General features: G+C 31.2%; 5 protein-coding genes across 6 annotated transcripts; 2 read left to right on the top strand and 3 right to left on the bottom strand.

Moving 5' to 3' along the window:
• Positions 1-326: 326 nt before the first annotated feature.
• Positions 327-6698, bottom strand: LOC123692981. The gene is made up of 2 exons (XM_045637844.1): positions 6462-6698; positions 327-6151 (listed from the first exon to the last, which is right to left on the bottom strand). The coding sequence occupies exons 1-2, from the start codon at positions 6462-6464 to the stop codon at positions 2780-2782; spliced, it is 3375 nt and encodes a 1124-aa protein (XP_045493800.1). The 5' UTR covers positions 6465-6698; the 3' UTR covers positions 327-2779.
• A 524-nt stretch (positions 6699-7222) lies between these two features.
• On the top strand, positions 7223-13107 carry LOC123692994 (proliferation-associated protein 2G4). The gene is made up of 8 exons (XM_045637859.1): positions 7223-7371; positions 7565-7799; positions 7886-8039; positions 8489-8710; positions 9464-9556; positions 10727-10840; positions 11211-11357; positions 12307-13107. Exons 1-8 carry the CDS (start codon positions 7287-7289, stop codon positions 12394-12396), a joined length of 1140 nt encoding a protein of 379 aa, XP_045493815.1. The 5' UTR covers positions 7223-7286; the 3' UTR covers positions 12397-13107.
• A 532-nt stretch (positions 13108-13639) lies between these two features.
• LOC123693010 (MICOS complex subunit MIC13 homolog QIL1-like) lies at positions 13640-14286 on the bottom strand. Of its 2 annotated transcripts, XM_045637880.1 has the most exons (3): positions 14228-14286; positions 13991-14147; positions 13640-13893 (listed from the first exon to the last, which is right to left on the bottom strand). In XM_045637880.1, exons 1-3 carry the CDS (start codon positions 14233-14235, stop codon positions 13690-13692), a joined length of 369 nt encoding a protein of 122 aa, XP_045493836.1. In that variant the 5' UTR covers positions 14236-14286; the 3' UTR covers positions 13640-13689. The 2 variants fall into 2 exon arrangements, with proteins under 2 accessions (XP_045493836.1, XP_045493835.1); XM_045637879.1 differs by lacking the exon at positions 14228-14286 and having other exon boundaries at positions 13991-14176.
• Positions 14287-17330: 3044 nt separating this feature from the next.
• Positions 17331-19949, top strand: LOC123692991. The gene is made up of 5 exons (XM_045637857.1): positions 17331-17931; positions 18292-18414; positions 18649-18795; positions 19042-19263; positions 19626-19949. The coding sequence occupies exons 1-5, from the start codon at positions 17443-17445 to the stop codon at positions 19890-19892; spliced, it is 1248 nt and encodes a 415-aa protein (XP_045493813.1). The 5' UTR covers positions 17331-17442; the 3' UTR covers positions 19893-19949.
• Positions 19882-22308, bottom strand: LOC123692985 (interleukin-1 receptor-associated kinase 4-like). Its single transcript, XM_045637851.1, has 4 exons — positions 22010-22308; positions 21645-21811; positions 20464-21560; positions 19882-20335 (listed from the first exon to the last, which is right to left on the bottom strand). Exons 1-4 carry the CDS (start codon positions 22183-22185, stop codon positions 19952-19954), a joined length of 1824 nt encoding a protein of 607 aa, XP_045493807.1. The 5' UTR covers positions 22186-22308; the 3' UTR covers positions 19882-19951.
• Positions 22309-24727: the final 2419 nt, after the last annotated feature.

Genomic DNA, 24727 nt, shown 5'->3' on the forward strand with positions numbered 1-24727 from the left:
AGTACGGCGTGAAGAGATAGAACAAGAGCACAACGAAAGTAGTTTATAAAGAGATTTAAAAGTTATTAACCGACTTCAAAAAAAGGAGGAGGTTATCAATTCGGCCGGTATGTTTTTTTTGTATTTTTTTTATGTATATACACCGATTAAATTAAAAAAAAATTTCCCAGTCGCGGATATTCATTTGTCCTTAATGTCATGACATTGTGGAAATCTACAAAGAATATATATTTAATATAAAATAGTTTTGTCAACCTAAACGAAGAATGTACAACAATATGGCATTATTGTATATTTAATTAATGTGATTCTGTATCGACAGTGTATCGATGTACTTATTTAAAAAAAAGTTATAACTATATCTGTTATAAATTCTAAAAAAAAATATTTACCGATGAAATGTTATTCCTTTATTAGTATAATTACAACTTGTGGAAGTATTTCCGCAATGGGAAATGCTGAAACACACCATGTTTACACACGCACGTCTCTAGAGCAACTGAACAGCGACGAACGCACTTGTGGTATGGTAACCACCTGAGCGGCGACAATGTCACGCGCGCTTACGACTTCTAGTGCCTTGTTATTTAGATTTCTATGGTTTAGGATAGTAATATAACATTATCTTGTAATATTGAATAATAATTTAGCACTCGAAAATTCACACTCAACCGTCACTAGCAACTCTGCCAGTGCTGCCTAGCTGCAGTAGGTAAATAAAAGAAGCAATGAAAAATTTAAAAACAATATATTATATTGGGTAAGTACTTTGAACGTGGAAAATTATTAACAACGACGAAAAAAAACTAACGAAAGGATTAAAAAAGTCTAAATCTTTGTATGGAGACGGATAGACAAAAATTATTTAAATACAGATTTGGATTAAAAAGGGGTGGCCTAATGTACAGAAAAAGCCTTATACGGTCGAAATTCAAATCTGCTGAATACATTAGCCGAAAAACTTATGATTGTCCTAATTCGAATAAAACAAAACTGATGATTCCCGATTGCTGATTGAAAATGTAAAACAAATAATCGATAATACTGGTGAAGTTTTTTGTCTAGAGGGACGACGAATAGTATCAAAAGCGTATTTTTTAAGCTATTGCATAGCTTCTATCGCGGGCCTTGAGCGCGGGGACCGAATCCAGAAATTCCGTAACGAAAAAAACCCTCACGCTCCCCACTCCGACGGGCGTGGGGAGCCACACCTGGCTTGAAGGCAAGCTATGCAATAGCTTTACCGCGGCAGTTTTCGAGTGCCACACGTCTTTTTTTTAATTTTGGGAAAAATTGCTGATCACAATGTAACATCTTTCGGTTGCAGTTATATTGTATCCTTAGCAAGAAACGCAAAAAGTTTAATACATGACGTTGACAGTAATGCTGCAGAAACGTTCAATTCAGTGATTGCTAAATACGTAGATGGAAAAAGAATTAATTATACACAAAGAAATTCATACCAGGAGGTGTTCAGCTGCAGCAATATCTTTCAAATCTACCATATGGCCACGACACATACACACATATTACGTAAATCTAGTGGCAAATACTCAAATATGTTTGAGACAAGTAGAGCACATAGAAAAGTTTAAACAGTCCTTTAGAAAAGAATAGGAACTAGAATTGGAAATAGATATTCATGGACCTAAAAAAAATTATAATAAGTGGCATAAACAAATATTAGGAGATGCCTTAGGAGATGCATCGAAAGCTATAGGCTCGTATTGTTAAACCCAAATGAATGCTAAATTTTACGATATTCAACAGCACAAGGAAACAAAAAAGCATATTAAGTACTAGGTATATATGCGCCTTGTACTTCAAGTGACTAGTCAAATAAGACATGATTTTAGCACCTGCTGATCTGAAAGTTTTATTGTACCTACATTGCGATTATTAAACCAATTTGTGTAAAATAATTTTCGGTGGTTGCTGAAATGAAAATTCATCGTACTTAATGTGCTCCGATATCTTGAGCCCATATTTCAATGATTTGCTAGTCAAAGATATCGTGGCAAATTGTAAAATTATCGACGAACCGACCAATGTTGCCGTAACCAAACAATGCCAAGCCAAGGACTCATATATATGAGCCAAGAGCGAAATTATCTTGTTCAAATTAAAGAAATATCGTTGATGCTCTCGTCGGTTTGATAACTGAGCTCAAACAATTTATGGGAATCGGAACCGACACTGCTGCTGTGATGGATGGAGTAAACAATGGAGTTCACAAAATACTCAAAGAAAAGGATGACATGACATGAGGCATCTGGCATTCTTTGCAATTAGTCGTTTCGCACTCATATGGAAACTCTACTAAGAAAATATCGTATTTAGTGCGAGAAATATACAAATGGTTTTCCTTGCCCCCAACTGCAACGAGACATGCAGTATACAAAGATATTTATGAAACTCCCAACAAAAAACACTTTCAGAGCATGTACACCCTATTTTGATCAATGGGTTGAAATAAAATTCCACTTCGAAATGTCACAGGGAGCTGATTATTGTTTCACAGCTTCATTTGAAGTCGACCCTTGGTGAAGTAGGTACAGCTTTTATTAGATTCAGTAACTTAGCAGCTCGAAAGAAAAAGTTTACATCGATTCCACTGCTTATTTAGGATATTTCTTTTAAGACTCTTTACTTCTGAAAACAAAACTGAATAATAACGAAAAGCAAGCAAGCAATCAAAACAACGCTGCATTGATTCGACACTAATAACACTAATAATGATTACCCACGAGTTTCGAAACTCTTCTATACTAATTATTGTCTAATCTCTGAGAAAGTAATTGTTTATATGCGTCCTTACCGCATCTATTGGATGCGCTTTGAGTTTAAGTATTACACTTCTGCGTAAATAATATGCATCCTCGTTAAATAGGCTCTGTGGCAGCAATTCCACCACCATTAGATAACCTTCTATGGGAGGACTACACCCCATCACTCCTTCTAATATATACATTCTATCCAACCCCAATTGAGTAATTAAATAATCCAATGCTTGGGTAAAAGTTAAATAAATTGCAGGAGAATATTTTTTTATATCTTCATTTAGTTGCTCAACACAAACTTTTGCGAAATTTTCACAAACTTTTGCAGGTAATTCATTCCTATTTGTATGTGACTTTAGAAAAGTATCTGCAACATTTAAATAGCACACAGCTAATTTTGTATACCTCAGAAAAAAGTAATTTTCGTCATAGGGTATAGCATTTTCTGTCCTTAATTGAATATCAGAAAACATTTTAATAGGTACAACTATGTCCTTACTAAATTGATATGTTCCAATAAAATTATAGAGTCCTTCCATAATAGTAAAAAAGTTTCTCTTAGCTGGTGAATCAGATTGCCATGTACTTAGTACATATTCTAAAAGTTGTACAAATAAAGCGTTATATCTTTCCATTTGGGTTTTTTCATCCTTGACATCTAACAAATAGAAAGGCAGCCAATACACATAGCATGATTTTGTCATTAAGTTTTTTATATCTGCCTCCTTTTTCTTTAAAACCAAATCTAAATCTAAAATATTATGTTTCTCACTGGAGTAATTTTCAATCATCCTTAGAATATGGTTATCAAACGTTTTATAATAGGTATCATTTGGTAATGTTTTTAATAATGCTTCCACTCTCTTAAAATAATGTTGCCATATTCTTATTGGAGATTTTGTTATGTTACTTAATGTTTCATATATAGATTTGTGTTCATTTAATCCTAAATCCTCAATAAATCTGTCCATTAGTTCCCATATATCATCAATGTTTTTATCCTTCTTTGAGGAAGATAACAAAGGAAAAGTTAATTTGAATATTAAACTTCGCAACCGACGATTTTTAGAAATTACCCAAGTTTCATGAAACAATTTTATTAATTCATTATGCTTTAGTTTTGTCACAGCGAATCTTAAAGCAACTTTTCGCAACGAAGTATTCATTTCATAAAATTTGTAAATGTATGGACGGGCCTCAAAACAGTTTAAATCGGATAGCAAAAAATTTAAAGCTCCAGTATTATGTGAAAAATTTATATTTGATAGCAAGATTTCTAGCGAAGGTGCTGGTCGAGCCTTATGTAAATGGTTTACTAAGCTTTTTAGAAGTTTACTATTTTCTGCACAATCAGAAACTGAATATGTCTGTAATAATTTCTCAGTTTCTTTTTGTGACAAAAGAGTTATTATGTGTCCTATATTATTAGCATTATCGTAACAACTTTCAGATAAAAAATCCTTAAACATTACAGCAAGTGTATCATGCCAATAAACTCGAAGCTTTTGAAAGAATCTTCTTTTTGTCAACTCAGGTTTCTCACATATACTTTTGACTTTTTCAAGTAACAAGTGTGGTCCATATCTTAATGCACCTAAGCAATCATTCTCTGTTTCAGTTATAAGAATAGAATGAGTGAGCATAATATACCTTTTAAAATTGATACCAATATTACATATTTCTTTTAGGTCTTCAAATCTTGATTGATTCACAAGATAAATTATGACATTATTCATTTCTTTAAAGGTAATTGGGAAATCAACAAGACTCTTCTTAAAGTCACAGATCAGGTCTGATAGGTTTTTAAGGCATGCCAAAATTGCTACAAAATCCTTTTCATCTGCAATGTTGTATTGCTGTAGGATTTTGCTATTAAATTGAAATAAAAATTCGAATAATCTTGTTTTTTCTTCTTGAGTTAATTTCTTGAGAATATTTTTAAAAGTTTTAAAATTAAACTTGGACATTATTACATTTGGCACATTACAATCATGAATAATGTTATATAGTATAATACAATCAACATATTCATCCACTTTGCTGTTGACACACTGATTGTAAATTCCCATGCTATAGAATAAATTATTCAAAAGATTCCAGGTGATTTTTTCAAAATGATGTATGTCTGTTTTTGATAGAACATGTTTGACAAATTTTGATTTGTATTTAAAAGCTTCAAGTATGTGGTTTACATTATAATATTTGAGTATTTCTTGCATATGCATTTCACAGCCAGCACAGGACCAAAGCAAACAAATCATGTTACATTTCTTAAGAGGGTTTGACTCTTTTTCTATTAATTTTTTTAAGCCAACAAATGCTGAGTCAAATGGCATGAACTCATACCACAAGTATTCATTATTCATATTGGTTAAACAGCGGATCATTGTATTATTATACAGATCATTTTCCATCCTAAACTTCATTTCTGTTTTATCCAAAAATACAGTTTTTATTAAATCAATCCTATCTTTTTCTGGTAAACGTTTGATAAAATATCTTAGTTTGTCATATTTGTACAGAGACTTAAGGTATGGATTTTGACTATTTGTCTCTAAAAAAGCTTGAATATCTTTTGATGGAATATTTCTTGCAACAGTTTCAATATGAACTTCATGAATGAATTTCGCAATATTATTTACAATTTTATCAGGGCAATTTCTCATTATTTTCTTTGTCTTGTTGGCTGAAATATTAGGTACTTGAAATACTGGCATTACATTAAGATAATTCATATAATCAGTGTGATTATTGCTTAACAACTTCAGGACCATTTTATTTTCTTCATAATTGTTCACATCAAATACATCTTTACAGTATTGTAATAAATAATCTGACTTCTTATACAGCCGTTGCGTGACAGTCAAAGGTACAGACCTACCATGCTGCTTTAGTACTTTTTGTATTAATGTTGGTGAGGCATAAGGTAGCCACTTAAATGCTCTTTTAAGATCTGTGTCTGCAATGTAAGTGTAAAACATATCAACTCTTTCCTCATCTCTGAGATTTAATTGAATGTGCAGTATAAGTTTATTGTATGCTCTTGTACTCATGGAAGGAAGTAACTCATCATGTATAAAGGTTGGATTGATTATGTGAGCATATTGTGATTCTTTTATTAGCCATTTCACCTGTTTTAAGGCTCTCGTTACATATAACATATCCCTACATTTCAATATCTCAAGGATATATTCAACATCTTTTTGCCAGCAAGCAATATCTATTTTTAATAAGTTTTCTATGTCACAATCATCATAATTAATAGCATTAGGCTTTTGACTTGGATTGCGAGAAATTAAATCATTGAGTTTTTTATTATAACTTCTGTGTTTTTTTCCTAAAGTTTCTCCCTCTAAATTAAATGGTGCCATCTGAAACATACAATTGATTAACATGTACACATATTTTTGGAGAGGAAGCATTATTCTGTATTATTGGTATTGAATGAAACTAAGCATAGGTACTTGGCTGTCTAAATTAATGTTGTAAGATCACAAGAAAAATAAATAAAAATTTATTTTGTTTAAATACTAAAATTTTTAACACACTGTTTCACAATTTATTAAATATTATGCAATACCTATGGTCAAAAAAACTAATATTCATCAATTTTTTTTTTATTTCTTCACAATTATGCTATAACAGATATATTTGAGTTTCAGAATTCATATTCTTACTTACCATTTGCTCCGTTTCTTAATTTTTTAGTTAAACTTATATAAAACAACACTGTTGTTATTTCTTAATAAATATGATGCAATTTTCAAACAGCACTTGGGAGTTGGGATTCAAGCGAGAAAATTATTTGAATCTATATTTTTCTCTAAAATCAGATAGGAACTAAAATTTATAGACAGTGATATAAATCAAAGAATTATTGTAAACTTCCTTCGTAAATGATTAAATAAGTAAACCACACGTGGCGATGTGGCGGATGTGGCGTCAGGCGTGGCGAGCCGCGAGCGCACTGCTCCTAAGCACTGCTCAGTGTCAACTGTCAGTGCTCAGTCGGCGCCACAGAGTATCACAGAAACAGATGTATGTATAATCCACAGAACAAGTAATATAGACCCTATCATAATACATTTAAATAATTCATTTGTCTAAATTTAGATAATTACAATGAAATAATATTTCATATACTATATTATAGTATGTAGAGTACACATTATTTAATCTGCGTATATAAAAAAATATCCGGTTCAATGTAGGTTCAATTAAAAAAATAAATGTAAGTTAGCTCTACAATTTCATGGAACTTCCTAAACTATCCCTATATGTTATTGTTGTAAAATTAGTATACTAATATTATATTGAATAATATATTTAATCCACAAACTAAGTACATCGTGAATTATTGCTTCAAATCGCTTAAAGCTCAGAGGCTTCAAGTTATGGCGGAAAGTTTGTTGCCGCCATTTCCTTTTGACGTCATGATCACGTGGTTGACATTTGTTCCACCAATCAACGTCCAAATGAGACATAACCAAACTACAATTTTGAGAAATGGCTGACGATAAAGAAGTTGAGAAAACGATTGCCGAAGACTTGGTCGTAACCAAGTACAAGTTAGCTGGACAAATTGTAAACCGTAAGTTATGTGAAAAATAATATGTGTGATTTTATTAATTTGATTTTTCGAAATATCCAAATTAACAATTATTTAGACTGGACGCGTGTCATCACCATGTGGACAATGTGGTACCGCATACTTTCTTTTCTCTAAATTCTCGTAGTCGAGCATATTATTCAATCACATAATTGGTTTAAAATTCTTGTTTCAGGCGTCCTAGAACAAGTTATTGCAAAATGCGTACCTGACGCTAGCGTTCGAGAGATTTGCGAATACGGCGACAAATTATTATTAGATGAGACTTCTAAAGTATTTAAAAAAGAAAAAGATTCTAAGAAGGGCATAGCGTTTTCGACGTGTGTCTCAGTAAATAACTGTATATGTCACTTTTCGCCTATTCCTAGCGAATCTGACTATATTCTGAAACAAGGAGACCTTGCGAAAATGTAGGTACCACTCCTTTAAATAACATTTATTAAGTATTATTATTATTTTGACGTGTAGTAGATATAATGTTTACTTTCGGTTTTAGAGACCTTGGTGCCCACATAGATGGCTTTATCGCCGTGGTAGCACATACAGTCTTTATTGGTGATGGAGAAATCGCTGGGCGTGCAGCAGATGTACTACTTGCTGCTCATCAGGCAAGCGAGGCCGCCTTGAGGTTATTAAGACCAGGAAATGAGGTATGTTGATATTATTTATTATATAAAACAATTGTTAGGCTGGTTGCAGAGCTTGACCGACCGTCAGTGCGTACCGTCGGTCCTGACAATACGCATCAACAATTGTATGACTATGACACTAATGTGCATGACAATACGCGTGCGTATGGTCGGTCTAGCTATGAAAGGTTTTATGAATTTCCATATGTATGACAAGCGCGACTGACATACGCACTGATGGTCGGTCAAGCTCTGCAACCAGCCTTACAAATGCCATCATTGATTTATTTTAAACAACTCATGATCTAATAAACCCAATAATAAACTGACCTGCATAATGACCTTTTGAATCTGTGTTTTTTGTTATTCTGATAGAGATAAACCTAAACTTACAAAGCTGCTCTCACTGTACTATTAATTAGTAAAAGATAAGTTTTCTTATGTGAATTCTAATGATAAATGTTTTGCAGAACTATGCAATAACAGATGTTGTGCAAAAGATTAGTGCAGAATATGGCTGCAAACCAATTGAAGGCATGCTTTCCCACCAACTGAAGCAGTTCCGTATTGATGGGGAAAAGAGTATTATTCAGAATCCCACTGAGGCACAACGCAAGGAGCATGAAAAGGCAACCTTTGAAACATATGAGGTGTATGCCATGGACGTCTTAGTGTCCACAGGGGAAGGAGTGGTAAGATGCTTCACAGTAATTTTATATTTATAACATTTTTTTTTTTTATAGGACATTATTACACAAATCGACCTAGTCCCACAGTAAGCTCAATTAAGGCTTGTGTTGTGGGTACTAGGCGACGATAAATATAATATTTAATAAATACATATATAGATAATAACACCCAGACCCAAGAACAAATAATTGAGTTCATCACACAAATATTTGCCCTGACCGGGGATCGAACCCGGGACCGTCGGCAGTTACTTTACCACTGCGCCAACCGCGTCGTCAATCATTAAGTCTTATTTAATATTTGTGTGATGAACATAGATATTTGCTCTGTGTCGGGGTGTTAATTATCTCTATAAGTATTTATTTCAAATTATATAATATGTATTATGTATGTTTATCAGCCATCTGGTTTCCATAACACAAGCAAAAGATCAGATCAGGCTGTGTGTGAAAATTGTGCTGAGAATATTTATTTATTTAATATTATAGCAGATATTTCAATCTTACATTGATTTGAACATTAAGAAAAAGTTATAAAATTCTGCCCTGAATTCTTTCCAGGTTAGTTTTGTAACAAGTCTGGCAGTACTCAGGGGATATTAACTAGTATGAACTCTTAACTGAAATGATCTGTGCATTTTAGTTTTAAAAAAATACTGACAAAATTTTTGTTACAAAAACCTAAGTTTCATCCATATAATTTCTATCCCTATATAAATTATTATTGTAAACTAATATTAAATTTCAACATTTTAGGGCCGAGAAATGGATACACGGTGTACAATTTATAAGAAAACAGATGAAGTCTATCAGCTTAAGCTTAAGGCTTCAAGAATGTTCTACAGTGAGGTATGTTGTATATTTGTTTTGTCTGATTACTTAACCCCAAAAACATACTTGCTATATCATTCATATGGTATTGTTTTTCTTTTTGGGGTATAAAAAATGTGATGTGTTTGAACCACTTTGCATTAATAGGGCAATTTGGTATAGATCATTACCACATTTATTTATTAAATAATTTATTTATGTAATTACTTTGCCTATCTAAGCACTTATACTTATTTTATTGATTATTGAAGAATTTATTTGTAATATTATGGTGATTGTAGAGGTAAAATTAAAGTGTTTAATCTATACAAATATTATAAAGAGGAAAGGTTTGATTTTTTGTTTGTTTGTTTGTATGAATTGAATAGGCTCCGAAACTACTTGGCAGATTTGAAAAATTCTTTCACTGTTGGAAAGCTACATCATTTCTGAGTGACATAGGATATATTTCATTTTCAAAAAAAATAGGCATCCTTACTTAAATTACGATAACGTAATCCAAGGTGTGAAAAAAATATCAAAAAACTACCTTACATCGCGTGCGCTGCGAAAACTATTGATGATAGAACTAAATGATATACTACATTTTTTTAGAACACACCATTATCTACAAAAAATCAGCGGCAGCATATCTCTAACTATTACAGTCATGTCACAATAAGCGTTTTTTTATTGAAAAAAAGAAATTAAAATACCACCGCTACAAAAAGCTCTTTATTTGTACCTTGGTATTAACCCTTATCAAAATAAATGATGTATTATTTAAGACTGCTTCAATATCTTTATATTACTTTTTGAATTATTCGATTCTGACAATCCATTCAAAAGATATCACGAGTTAAAAAAAAATTAAAAAATAAACTGTATTCGGCTAGCTATGCGTTGTAGGCGTCACTCGGGCAGGGGTACGGGAGGGGGGTTAAGATCACGAAATAAAATTGCCGCGCGGCTTACTCGCGCGGTCGGCTCCCTACGTGATGGACGTGTGCGGAATTTACGCTTGATAATAATTCGTTTAGTAAGTAACAAAACCGATTTAAAAAGTTCTTTTCAGAACTATACCCATTTATATAAAATATATGTGTTAAAATTAACAAATCTAAATGTAATGTTTAATGCCCGTGCGAAGCCGGGACGGGCCGCTAGTCAATAAATATTTAAGTAGGACTTAATAAATTATATACACAGGTTCGTAACAAACATGGATCAATGCCGTTCAATCTGAGGAGCTTTGACAAGGAGACAAGTGCAAGACTGGGCGTCGTGGAGTGTGTCAACCACAAGCTGATTGAGCCTTTCCAGGTGTGTGCTTTTAGTTTAAATATTTTATAATTGTTAAGATTGCAGACATTTAAGTGTCTGTTTATTTAATATCTCTGCTTATCTATTATGTTTCTTTTATATTTGTGTATTCCAATCATTTATGATTGTTTATTCTTGTCACTAAAAAAACTTTAAAGAAATACTAAGATCACAATGGAATTAATTAGCTACGACTAGAATTAATTGATAGAGTTGTATTGATTCATATGAAAACAAGTTTTCTCATTTTTAAATGGTATCATCTTATCAAAATTTTTTAAAAATGAATTACTTAATATTATGCAGCAAATTATTGTACTTAACAATAAGTTATTATTACACAGAAACTTATAACAAATCACAAATACAGGTACTTTATGAACGACCTGGAGAATTAGTGGCGCAGTTTAAGTTCACCGTCCTCCTCCTGCCGAGCGGCACACACCGTATCACTGGTCTGCCCTTCGACAAGAACATGTGCAAGACTGAACGCACCATCAAGGACCCTGAACTCAATGTGAGTACAACATAAACATAGATTTTTGTATGAATTTCCTCACAGAATATAGTTTTAATAATTATTTTCAAGAATGTAGTATTTATAGTAGAGCCATTTTAATAGGCAACATTTGACAGTTCAACAAAATTCAACAACGTAACCTAGTAACGACGACATAGAATAATATGATATTTCGTTTTGTTAGAACTGCACATTTGCTTAACTTTTTTCAATTACAATTACATATTTATAATAATAATGACCGATACAAGTAATTTTAAGATTTCATTTTACTGATAAACCATCCTAAACATAATAAACAATTTCTGAATTGAAGAACTGACGTCGCTACAATTTTGTGTCAATAAACCTTTTTTCTTTTTAAATACTAGAGACGTTACTCTAAAAATCGAAATCTGACATCTAGAATTGAATGCATTGATTACTTGTGAATAAAAATCATCATAAATTAATAAATTCGATTGACAAATGTTTCAAATCCGTATCGATTAATACACTTCAATCGATGTTTTTAAGCAGGTTACCTCTCTTCGAAGATAAAATTGATAGACGTCAAATGTTGCCTACTAAATTGGCTCGACTATAATAATTATTATATTATAGAATTGAATAATTTAACAAATGAATTCTCATAAAACATTTTTGATAATTATTTTCAAGGCATATGGTCTAATATAAATATTAAATATGTGTAAATCAAAATACATACTTCTTTCCCTGATATCTTTCAAAGCATTCTTTGTCAATAGAATGTTTTGGTACAAGCTCAGGGTAAATAAATGTAATCTTTTTGAGCTGATTTGTTGTTTTATAGACACTTCAGTTTGAACCATTACTACATTTATATCATATTTAAAATGTCACATACAAATAAGCTTTCATTTTTTCAAGACTTCAGATTCATCTTTTTCTTACAAAATAATTTTACAAATAATATTTTGTACAGGCCCTCCTCAATTCCTCCGCAAAGTCGAACAAGAAGAAGAAAAAGAAAACTGGAGCTGAAGAGGCAATGGAAGTCGAAACAGCTGCCTAGCAATCGGCTGGCCACTGCCCTGTGGATTTTGCAATACAAAGCTTTTAAAACAGACTATATTCTGGACACAATAGTGAAAAATTTATTAAAGATATGCCTTAGCTTTAGCTAAACTGACATTTCTCACAGCCTTTTGTAACAACTTTTTAATTAATACACAGTTATATTTTCTCTATACTAAACTATTTGAATAGTTAAAGGTATGTCTGTTTTTACATGCATAACTGAATTAATCGTACTTTTTTTAACTTCTACAGACATTTCTTTATAATTTTGAATGTTCACTTTAGGTGTCCTGTCATCTGCATTCCCTCTTATTCAAATTCTGTGACTGTAAATAATTGACCTGTGTTACATGCAAAAAATCATCTCACACATTGTGTTTGGGCACAAAATTTGATGTATCTGGTGTATGATTGTGAAATTGATAAGGTTAATAAATAAATGTAATAATTCTTTATGATGAATTAATAAATACCACACAACCTCTACATTCAACATGTTAGTTTAGTTTTCCTTGTGTCATTTTCCTGACATTACAACATTTTTGTTAGCTCCATAAATAATGAATATGTGGATTGTGCATATCTATAAATCATTTATGAAAGTTCATATATTTATGGAACATACTAATTCCTCTGATTGTAAAACCTGTGACATTGGAGAAACTATTAAATCAGAACTGCCACAACTGTGGACTGTTTTTTGTAATTGTTTGTTGTTTTATTTGAAAACCCAATATTGTTTCACATTATACTTGTTATTGCTTATTAGAGTTAGAGTTAATTTATAGAAAGATAACTGAGAAACCAAACATTATCAGGCTAGAAATTATATGGTAGAAATATAGAAAGGACCTTTAAAATACTAAATACTTCAATTCATTGCACTCTATTTTAATTCAAAAATGATCAGACTTTGCAGACACCTTGGGTCCTTATTGATTTTGAAATAAAATAATCCTTATATTGGTTGTATAACGGATAACTCTTTATATTGCATTTTAAACTGCATATTTGGCTAGGCTTTTAACCTTAGGCTCTGTCTTACTTCAATGTCTAGCTATTTATCTCTCTCTACTTCACTACAAAACTAGAACTGATTTGTATAAAATTTGGTACAAATATAGTTACAGGAATCTAATCAAGTTTTACTTGGAAAATCTCATGGCAATGGATTATATGTAGATGTTCTATTGACTATTAGTAATTAATGTATCTTATTGCTAAAATTAAAAACTCAGTAACTTTAAAACCAATTTATTAACATCAAATAAATACTACATAACTACATTCATTGTTTCGATTGTTCTTCATTAGAGCTTTTATTTTGGTTGCCTCCTTCTAACGAGGTGGAAATGTAATCATATGTCTTCACAGCTGCATTTGATGTGTGTGTTGGTAAATCCACTAAAAATCTAAATGTTGTTTTGACACCACAATTCCAATAGTATTTAAATAAATATGATATTCTGTCATTTGATGGTAAGGGTGGAAGCTGAAATTAAAAATGTATTTAGCCATACATGTTTTTTATCAATTAATAAGAGCAAAATTCAGTATATGCAGTAGCTCTGATATTTTGATGGTGTTACCTCATATGGTATTTGCTTCTTTACTTCACCAACATATGGCGAAACTCCCTCTTCTAATTCTTTGTAAAGTTCAGCTGTAGTGGAACTGTCTTTCCAAACACCTTTATCCACTGTGTAGTAAACGGCTGAGCCCAAAATCGCCGATTTTATACCGAACCTTAAAATAGTCATACAAAATCGAATTAGAATAACACAAGAATACACATTGATTATATAGATAACTTTGATTAAGCATACTTCAACATATTTTTTACACACTGTTAGTGACGGTCAATATTCAATAATTATGTCTATTTAAGGGAATTATGTAATTTTAAACACTAAACACTTTTCGAGTTTTATATTAGAGAAATGACATTTTCATTTGTAAAATTGACATTGACATTTGACATTGATATATTTTGCAGAAGTCAGAACCTAAGAGCAATTAACCTATAGAGTTCTTATATTAAGACAGAACAAAATACATATTTTCTAATCTACTTACTCTTAGTCAATAACAGCATAAGCCAGATTGAGATAGCGATAGAGTATCTGCACTGTCTTCAAACGTAGCGCGCCGGCAGTCAGTTTGTTTTCCAACCAGCTGGTGGGCTCAGTGCGTCAAGTGTTTTTAACGAAATATTTAGAAAATATAAAGTGTACAGTATTTCTTTTTATTTGTCAGTGTGCTAAAATAACTATTGTATGTTTAGCAACCGGCTATCACTAGTCGAATGGGAGTTTTGGATAAAAACAATGTAAAAATATCTTTCCATCGGTAAGTGATTTTCAGCAAATTGATAAATATTTATGTTTTAAACCTATTTGAAGGTTTTATCAAGCGCTTTTTTGTAATTTTATGTTGTAACTGTAACATTTACCCACTTTATGGGGTTGTGGAATATAAAATAATGAAATAATTTTTAAAAAACGTCACAATAATATCACGTTTGGCATTTTGTTTACCACCGTAGTGTTGTAACACATCTAGCGTATATTATCGATTTATGACAAAAAATCTATTTCATATTAACGTTGATTTATTTATTTTGTTTCATAAATCAGATTTATATGTAGTTGTTGTTGCAAATAATAGATGTAAATTTTTTACCGCAGGAAAATAAAACATACCACGTGGTTGTTTTATTTGCACTATGTGTTTTAGTTTTCGTTTGTTGTTTATTAATTTCTCTTTCAGATTATTAATAAATTCATTTTGTTTTAGATTTCCAGAGCTAAATAAAAAATGGGTATAAAACGTGAGACATGAGTTGATTGGACGCCGCCACAATTTGCAATATTGTGTTCACTGCATTTCGAGCCTACTTGTTATCAAGATGGATACTCTAGAAGAATTGTGCAATCTTACGCTTACGTTTTTTTTTGTTCCTGTAGATAATAAATACATTTGATTAAAGAGAGTGAATTTTTATTTTGAAATTTTTTACACATAAGTTACCTACTTTAAATGTGTAACTATGTGAAAATTAAATGGTTGATTAAATGACAGTTCTCATAGATGAGAAACTACTATTGAAATACATACTTAATATACATGCGTTTTCAAAGAAAAACCCGCATAGTTCCCATTCCTGTTGGATTTACGGGATCAAAAGTAATTTTTCCAAATTTCATTGTAATCGGTTTAGTAGTATTCGCGTGAAAGAGTAACAAACATCCATCCTCACAAACTTTCGATTTATTAGTAGGATGTTAGGAAAATGTTTTCATTAAGACTGTCCTTTTATTAACTTGTTAAAATGCTGCATGATTCCTTCATGCTGACTGTGCCTTTCTCCTCACTCCTTTAACTTTATCATCATTTCCTTCTTTATTTTAAATTACATTTCAAGTTTTAAAATTTCTTTTATAATGTACTAACTTTCCGCCCGCGTTTTTAAAGAAAATCCTGCACAGTTCCCGTTCACGTGGGATTTCCGGGATAAAACCTAACCTATGTGTGTATGTACAAAATTTCATTGTAATCGGTTCCGCAGTGAAAGAGTAACATCCCTTCTCACATAATTTCGCATTTATTATATACGTAGGATTAAACAAATAATGTATTCAACTGAAATTAATTATAAGTTTTGTTTTTTTATTATTTATTATTTCACGAAACCGTAAATGCAAAATACATTCACGATTTTATCGATTGAAGCACATCCCATCACTATCACCTTCTATCTATCTAAATACGTACCTATAGTAAAAATGGTGCCATGACTATGTTGAAACGTAGCTTGTTGTCTAAAGCTGTCTCATTCTTTCATACGACGTTTTCTTTAGATAGAGAGAAACAAATATATGTAAATTGTATACGCTCGATACAAGTACTCTATAGGTTAATTGCTCTTAGGTCAGAACTTTGTTTTTTTTTTTTCACCTGAGCGAGGCACGCCGAATAGGCAATTTGAAGATACCTACAGTTGCTCTCAATCTCACTCTCAATTTTACACTCTTGTGATACTTTCTAGATACTTTACATGCCACTCACTTACAGCAAATCACTTACATGCAAGCTTACATGCAAATCACTTTATGCCAATCACGCTTGCCAATCACTGACAAAACTTTTAATAAGATTACGGCGTGATGTTTTTTTGGAAATTAATGACCTTATTTTTCCAAAAATAATTTACTCTAAATAACTCTAAGCAACTTTACAGAAATGCGTCGAATCACGCGTGGTAGGGATAAGAAAAAGATGGCGCGTAACGAAAAAATGTTACACTAAATTTTTTTCCAACCCCGATTAAGAAGTTTCACTTCAAAATCTATTTTCCCATACTAAATTTACTCGTTAAAAATAGGCCATATTTATACATTAAGGATGAATGATGAAGAATACTTATATTAGATTTAGCGAGTTAGCTCCCGTTATTATATTAATTACTCACTGATCACTCTAATAAATTTATTAACAGAATACCGTAATGAGGAAAAAGTAAATGTTTCAATTATTATTGGTACCCGCTGGTACCCGCTGTGGGTACGGTACCCGTAATCACTTCTGCAAGCAAGCGCGCGGTGAAAAGCCAACTCTGTGCTTGTCTCATGTATCCATGCTCATAAAATAAAAAAAAACATCTGTCATAATTGACAAATGACATTTCACCTATGACAGATTTGCAGATTTGTTTTGTTTGTGTTTGAACTTTGAGGAGGTTTGAGGTGTTGTTGAGATAGAGTAGGTCTACTAAGGTCACAGACTAAGGTCTACTAGTGGTCTACTAGGTCGAGATGGTAGGTCTACTCGAGATGTCATATTTTGTCAAATGTATTGATTCGTGATTCGTCAGATTCATGCTTTTTGTTTTGACTTTTGGTCGGAATCTGTGGTCGGAATTATATGAAACACTTGGTTCTAGGATATTTTTACGACTTTTTAAATTAAAATTACAATTGTTTTTCAGTACTATTTTCATTGAGAGTTAAAAGTAAAGTATAAAAATTCAATAGTATTCATCATGGAGTGTACTGAAAAGATGAAACTGGAGTTTATTTCAAGATTCTTAAAAAGCATAAATCGATGCTTAGTGCCAAAACTAGCAAAAAATTATGATGAAGGTATCGAACACTTTGAATTTGAACTACGAAATAAAAATATGGATAAAAACTTCCAACTATTTGTTGAGAGCTTCGGAGATATAACAAAAGATGACTTTGAGAAAAATCCGGCTATAGTCTCGAATATGGTCAACTTGTATAAAGAATTGAGCTGTGATTGCCCGTGGAACAAATCTAAGGCTAAAGATGTTGCTAAGGAAATGAACACATTCTTTGAAGTTATTACTACCGTAAATTTAGATGCCGTATTTCGTAAGAATGATGTGTTCAATTCCCAAATTATTTTTGATAAATGTTTAGAAGACCTTCATTCAAAAATAACTTACGAAACTTTAAAGATGTACCCTGCACAAATTGAGGTCTATATGTCCATAATAGCGGATTTACAGGTATAACATTAAAAAAAATTAACTTTAAAATTAAAAGGAAATTCAGAGTAATGTCTTATTCATGTACAAATAATATAAAAGAAAATAAAACTTAACTTTTAACTTTGTCATGTAATCAGAAAAAAGGGCATCATAGGGCAAGGAAAAAAGCCAGGTGTTCTATAAACTGTTGACCGATTGTAATGAATTTAATTGAATTTTAAAATTCAATAGAATAATACTATACATTATAGTTTCTATATCATACCATGGACCACTACTCAAGTATATTGTTTCCATGATCATACTTACAATTTTACCGTCTCATAATTGCTTAACTAAGTTTAAGAATATATTACAAAATATTTATTATTGTTTCAGGAGTATGATGTTGAATTGATGCCCTCAAAACTATTTCCAATCACTCTCCTTCTGATTGAAGACTATACAGTTACTAATAAGAAGAAAGGGCTCCAGTCCTGTTCAGTTTTATTACAATCTCTGGTATGTTAACCTTTCTAAATAGAATCATGATTATTTTTTTATTTTTCTTCTGTATTGTACTGTATTTGGGATGTTGAAACAAAGCATTACAATGTGAGGAATGCTCTTTAAAAATCCAAATATTATTACTGCATAATTTTAATTTAAGTTACACAGAAAACATATCTAAAGTAATTTTATGATAATAGTAAAGAAAGTTTATATAGAGTTAATAATGTTTTTTTTATATAACAGAAACCAAAAGATTTCCAAAATGGTAACTACTATGAAGTAATTTACCGAAGTCTGAAAAAGAACCTTGTGGAGAGAGACATGGATATAGTCAAGTTAACACACATTTGTCTTTTGGCTCTTCTAAAAATTGTACCTGATAGTGGAAAGGTATAAGAACTGATAATTTAAATATTATTGTAACTAAATAGAATAATTAGTAAAAGATATGGCTAAACTATCAAAGGTCATTTCAAATTATTTTTCTGTAAAAGTGCTAACTATTTTGATTAGCCTATCTTATTAAGTAATATAGTAATAAGGAGTTATATTTATCAATATAAAATGTCAGTTCATTCTAATACACAAATAAAACAAAAAAAAAACCCTTATTTTTACTTATTAATTTGTTTTCAGAGAAACATCTTGGATGAGTTATACACAACCACACTGGATCAGCTCTTGACAGACTCAAATTTGTACAAAAAGGCTGCTCTGTTTAATTTTGCTACTTCAATAATACAATGGCACAAAGACAATTGTGCTAATATAAAGATATTTAAACAAATTATATGTGACAATTTGGATATATGCACTAATGATGCTGTGTCTGGAATCATTTTAAGCCCACTTTTAAAGGTAAGCCACTCATCTACAAAATAATTTTAGTGTAATTTTATTGTTGAAACAATAAATGAATAAATCTTGTTTGTTATTTATTTGGACCACAAATGATATTTAATAATTAAAGAAAACCCAACTTATGGAATTTCCAGCTACATTAATTATATCTAACCAGATTTGGATGATTTTAATAACATTTTTTTCTTCTAAGTATATAGTAATGGTAGTTACCTATATCATTGATATGATGAAATCTAATTATGATATTTATGTGTTATCAGTACATAATAAATGGGTAAATTTTTAAGTTCCTTCCTCCTTATCTTTATAATGGTTTTTCCTCAAGAACAATTCTAATCTACTTTGTTTACTTTCAGTGTTTGGAGAAATGGATAACATTCTGCTGGCCTGTTTGGAAGTTCAATACAGATCATAAAATGTTATCTGCACTGTTCAAAGTTTTGTACATTTGCAAAGAAGATCATTTAGTGAAACAGACACATAAATTAATCGTTACATTTATTTGTTTGTGTAATAATTCTGAACAAAAACTTATTATATCTAACCTTGACAAGGAAAGAGATGTAGAATGTACTGTTTATAGGGAGAAAATAAAAAATATAAAAGCTGATCTTAAAATATAAAATATCTGTTTTATTTGTAAATAATATAAACTTAACATAATATATGATTACCTTAAATATTAGTTTTTTAATTCATACAAAATATTGCACACTTCATTCATGCTTGGTCTTTTCTTTCTATCCCTTTGTAAGCAGTTTTGAGCTAAGGCATAGAGTTCCTGGGCTTTAGTCCATTGAGGTACAGTGGAATCCAATAGTAAATTAATATCTCCATTGAAATTATCCTCCACATAATCTTTTATATTTATCTTTTCACCATTTGTGACAACTATAGGTTTCAAACCTGTTAAAAGTTCTAATAATACTATACCATAACTGAATATGTCGATTTTTTGTGTAATAGTGCCGTGTAGACCCTCAGGAGCCATGTAAGCTGATGTTCCCATTGGACAGGATGTGACCATAGTTGCATCATATTGTTTTGCCAAGCCAAAGTCACATAACTGTAACAAAAAAATTAATATAATAAGTGTCATAAACAAAGTTTACATATTCAGGTTATAATTTGTACAGTAATTTAATAAGAAACAAGTAATGTTAATGAAATTGGCAAGCTTATGTATGATAATACCTTTGGTGTACAGTCTTTAGTTAATAAAATGTTAGCACTCTTGACATCTCCATGAACAAAGTTTTTGGAGGAATTTTCTGAATCAAACTCAGCTGGTCTTCCCAAATTTAACAATTCCTCATTACTTTGCACCTGCGGTTCACTTGTGTGTAAATATTTAAGGCCCTCTGCAGTTCCTTCCATTATATTTATTCGTTGCATCTCAGTGAGGACCTTCTCAGCTATTTTCTCTTGCAAAGATCCTCCATCAATGTACTCACAAACTATACAGGGCATGGGACCATCTTTGGAAAATCCAAAAATAGGCAGAATATTTCTATGTCTAAACTGTGACAAAAATTTAACTTCAGCATTGAAAACTTTTATAGCAATGTCACGTTTTCTGTGTAATGTTAAATGCTCATGAACTTTTTTGACAGCCAGAGTGCCATATTTTGGATGTTGTCCAACAAAAACATCACCAAAACCACCACTGCCAATCCTACCACTGGGGCCATCTGGCCTGACAGATAGAGTATCAGAAAAATTATTAGTGATATCTTGTAGTTCTTCATATTCAAAGTGAATTAATTTTGTGTCCTGAAGTATTGCACTATCTATTGCAAGTGATATATTTATGTTAGGGAATGATTTTTGATAGCCACTGTATAGGTTCTGATTATAAGTAATGGAATTTTCATTAGTAGTAGTACTTTGGGAAGAATTTCCCATTGTTTGTTGGCTTTTGCTCAAGATTGCAGATAAATCTGGTATATTCATAGAGGTCTCTATAAATTCATCATTTTGAACCGATTGTAAATTGTCCCCACTATTTGGAATTTGGTTTTTCGAAAATTTAATGAGATCACTGGCAGATTTTATTTCTGCCTTTGCATTTTGCATGAGTTTTTGGTTATTATTATCAGACTGTATTGTTCCAGTGAATTTTATTAAATTACTGGCAGATTTCATTTGAGCTGTGGGTCCGTTGCAGAATTTCTGCATTTGAATTGAATCTGTAGAGTCAATATTATTCATAGTGCTATCACTTAACATATCTGTTACATTGGTACTTATTGGAGCTGCAGGTCCCTCTAAGGGCCGCTGAGGTTTTGGTTCTGCAAAATGAATATAAACAACACATTTAAGAACTTGACAAATATTTTTATTGTGAACAAATTATTAAACAAATTAAAGTATACCATTTAAAATTAGTGCTATTTCATCTGCAGCACGGTATATTTGTGTTCTGATTATGATATCTTTTAAATCACTTAATGTAGGTCTTATTACTCCTGATGTTCCCCACTCATCAAACAGTATTTCGGAACACTTAAGATTGCTTTCTCTAGCATAATCTTCAATCATTCTGCAATTTAGTAAAAATAAATACAATATCTAAATGTGCAATTATTATTATATTTTTTTACATTGATATATAGGTACAAAGACTTAACGCTATGTAAACAAAAAAAAGGCAGGCAATGTTTTAAGTTTACTGTAACTTTTTTGTTGAAATTGCATCTTTATTTATTATCTTATACAATTCTAAACCGATCGTATTTACCTTATATGTTCATTATTATACTTAGGCTCGAAACTTGGGCTACGAAGATCTTTTGGGATGTTGGACATCAATTTTTTCCAATCATTGTCGGTTTCCAAAATGTTTATAATATTGCAAAGGAGCTCCGCAGGTAGTTTACGGATTTCAACGTTTTTATACATTTTAATTATAGTCATTTATAATATTGCTATTAAACAAAACATTAGTAATTAAACTTAATGAAAATACAAAATTATCAAAAACTTTTCAACTTTGACACTTGGTGACAAGCACAGGTGACAAGTTACAGATACCACAGACCACAGATCTAGAACCACAGACAGATACTGACATATCCAAGAAGCTTATATCTTTTACACTGGAGATTTCGGTATGAACATTTGACGTGTAACAAGAAAATTGTTGTGTTTTATCACTTTCACACCTAACTTGGTATTGCCACTGTTAATACGAAGTTTTCCCAAGGCTACTATGTATGCCGTAATATTCTGTGCAAAAGGTTAGTTTTTGTACATGAGTTTGTTGATAAATTGCCAACAACGTCATTCAGAAGCATTGTTGGATGAGACAATTATTATTTATGCTAAATAAAATAAGTATCTGGACCAATTATTAAAAAGCGATACTCCCTGATTATGGGTAGTTACCATAATAAAATTGTAGCAACTCTCACTTTGACAATATGGCATAAGTGTCAAAAAAATTGCGTCGCTTCGAATATTTAAGTTAATATTGTTGCGTATTTAATAAATATTTTCCGAATATAAATAATGTATTGCATTGAGAAAAATTGCAGAAGTGTTTGGACACCAAATTCTGGCATAGAATTTCACAGGCAAGTGTATATTTACGTTATTTACAATATTCCTCAATACTCCTGAATTTACCTGTTTAGAATCATTTCAATGGCAAAAATTTTAAAATTTTGCATCATTTTAGAAAGCAGTCATGTTAAATTTGTTATTTTTCTAATACTTTATCATTTTTCAACAAGTTTTCAATAAACAAAATTAACAAGTAAGGTAACCATGATGACGAGTTTTTATGGATAGTGAAGAGAATATATTGTAATAACAATATTATGATGAAATTTAGAACACCATTTTCAAGATTTTTACTAGTAATGAAACAACACTCGACATCGGTATTGCACTCATATGTAGTTATAAGATTGTTCGTTTTTACATTGAAATTTATACTTTTTTAACTTACCTCATATTTTTTGTTTTAGGTATTTCAGCTTTCCAAAAAGTAAAATAAAAAGAAATATATGTGCCCATCAAGGGTAAAATTACTGAGGATTACGACCCAGAAAAAAATACCTTTTGAAAAATAAACTTTGTAAAGTTAGCTGAAATTTGTGCAAGGCGTTTATTATAAACAGTTTTTCTTTGATGATTTTGGCTTGAAATTGACCCGTCGAAGCAACGCGTTTAAAAAGAAGATCTGAGTAGCTTACAATTTGGTAAACAGCATCTGATGCAAAACACAACTTTCCTCTATTTACAAAGGATGTTAATGCTATATATCGGTTCATATCCAGGCTTTGTAGCCAAGAGTTATTTAAAACTATCATTCTATACCAATTAAAATTGTATGTACCTATAAAGTTTGGCCAGTAATATTATAATATAATTAATACTGTTAAAAATATATGTCGTTATTATTTATAGACCATGATTTTTAGTTTTTTCTATTTCGAAAAATCCTGAATATACAAACCAGTGTGGTCACCCACAGAAAGAGACAAAAAACAACACTGACGTCATTCAAGGTTATATTTTCTTGTGACAAGTCAATGGTCATAGTGCAATCTCCAGTGTATTAGATATAAGCTTCTTGGACATATCACAGCGTTCACAGAGTGTGTAAGTAATCAAATAAGGCAGATTAAAAAATTAATAACAGTTACATTAAAGATCAAGGGTATGCACCATGGTATGCACAGAACCTGTGAGGGTATGATATCCTCTGTGGATATCCTTGATAAAATTAATATACAATGTAACACCGCAATTTCAATATTTCTACATATTATATAAAATTATTATTTATCTTTTTCAAATGTGCAAGTTGAATCTTATGAAGTATATAGACTATACTATGGTCTGGCCAGCCAAAGCTGAACCCAGTAAAGGGCGGCAAATTTAAAAAATATGGACCTGGTAACATCGGCTTTAGTAGGAAAAAAACATTCTGATACTTTTGATATTCATAAGGGTGATCATAGTTTAAAGGTTCATTATGTACACAACACAGCAGGATTTAAACATTATTAAAGTAAAGGATTTGAACCGTTTTCAACAAAACTGACAACTAACTACGCAGAAACGCCATGATGACATTCCATAGTGTGGCCGCTACAAAAAACACTGGGTTCAGCTTTGGCTGGCCAGACTCTAATTATAGAGCCAATTATTCTTTTTTTTAATAATAAATACATTTCAACATCTATTACTTAATTTGTAAAGAAGACATAATACGTATATCAAATTGTTATAGAAATCACAGATATTAACTGTTATATTTATAAGATATTTATAAGATAGAATTAAGGAATTAACACGGGAATAAATAACGTACACCGGATAGAATCAAGACTGACTTTTATTTTACAAATACCCACATAGCAAATATTATGATCCACAGATAATGCATAATGCTAATACACTATAGGTCTACCAGAATCTGATGGCATATTTATATTTAAGAAATAAA

Source organism: Colias croceus, chromosome 7, assembly GCF_905220415.1.
Source record: "Colias croceus chromosome 7, ilColCroc2.1".
NCBI lineage: Eukaryota > Metazoa > Arthropoda > Insecta > Lepidoptera > Pieridae > Colias > Colias croceus.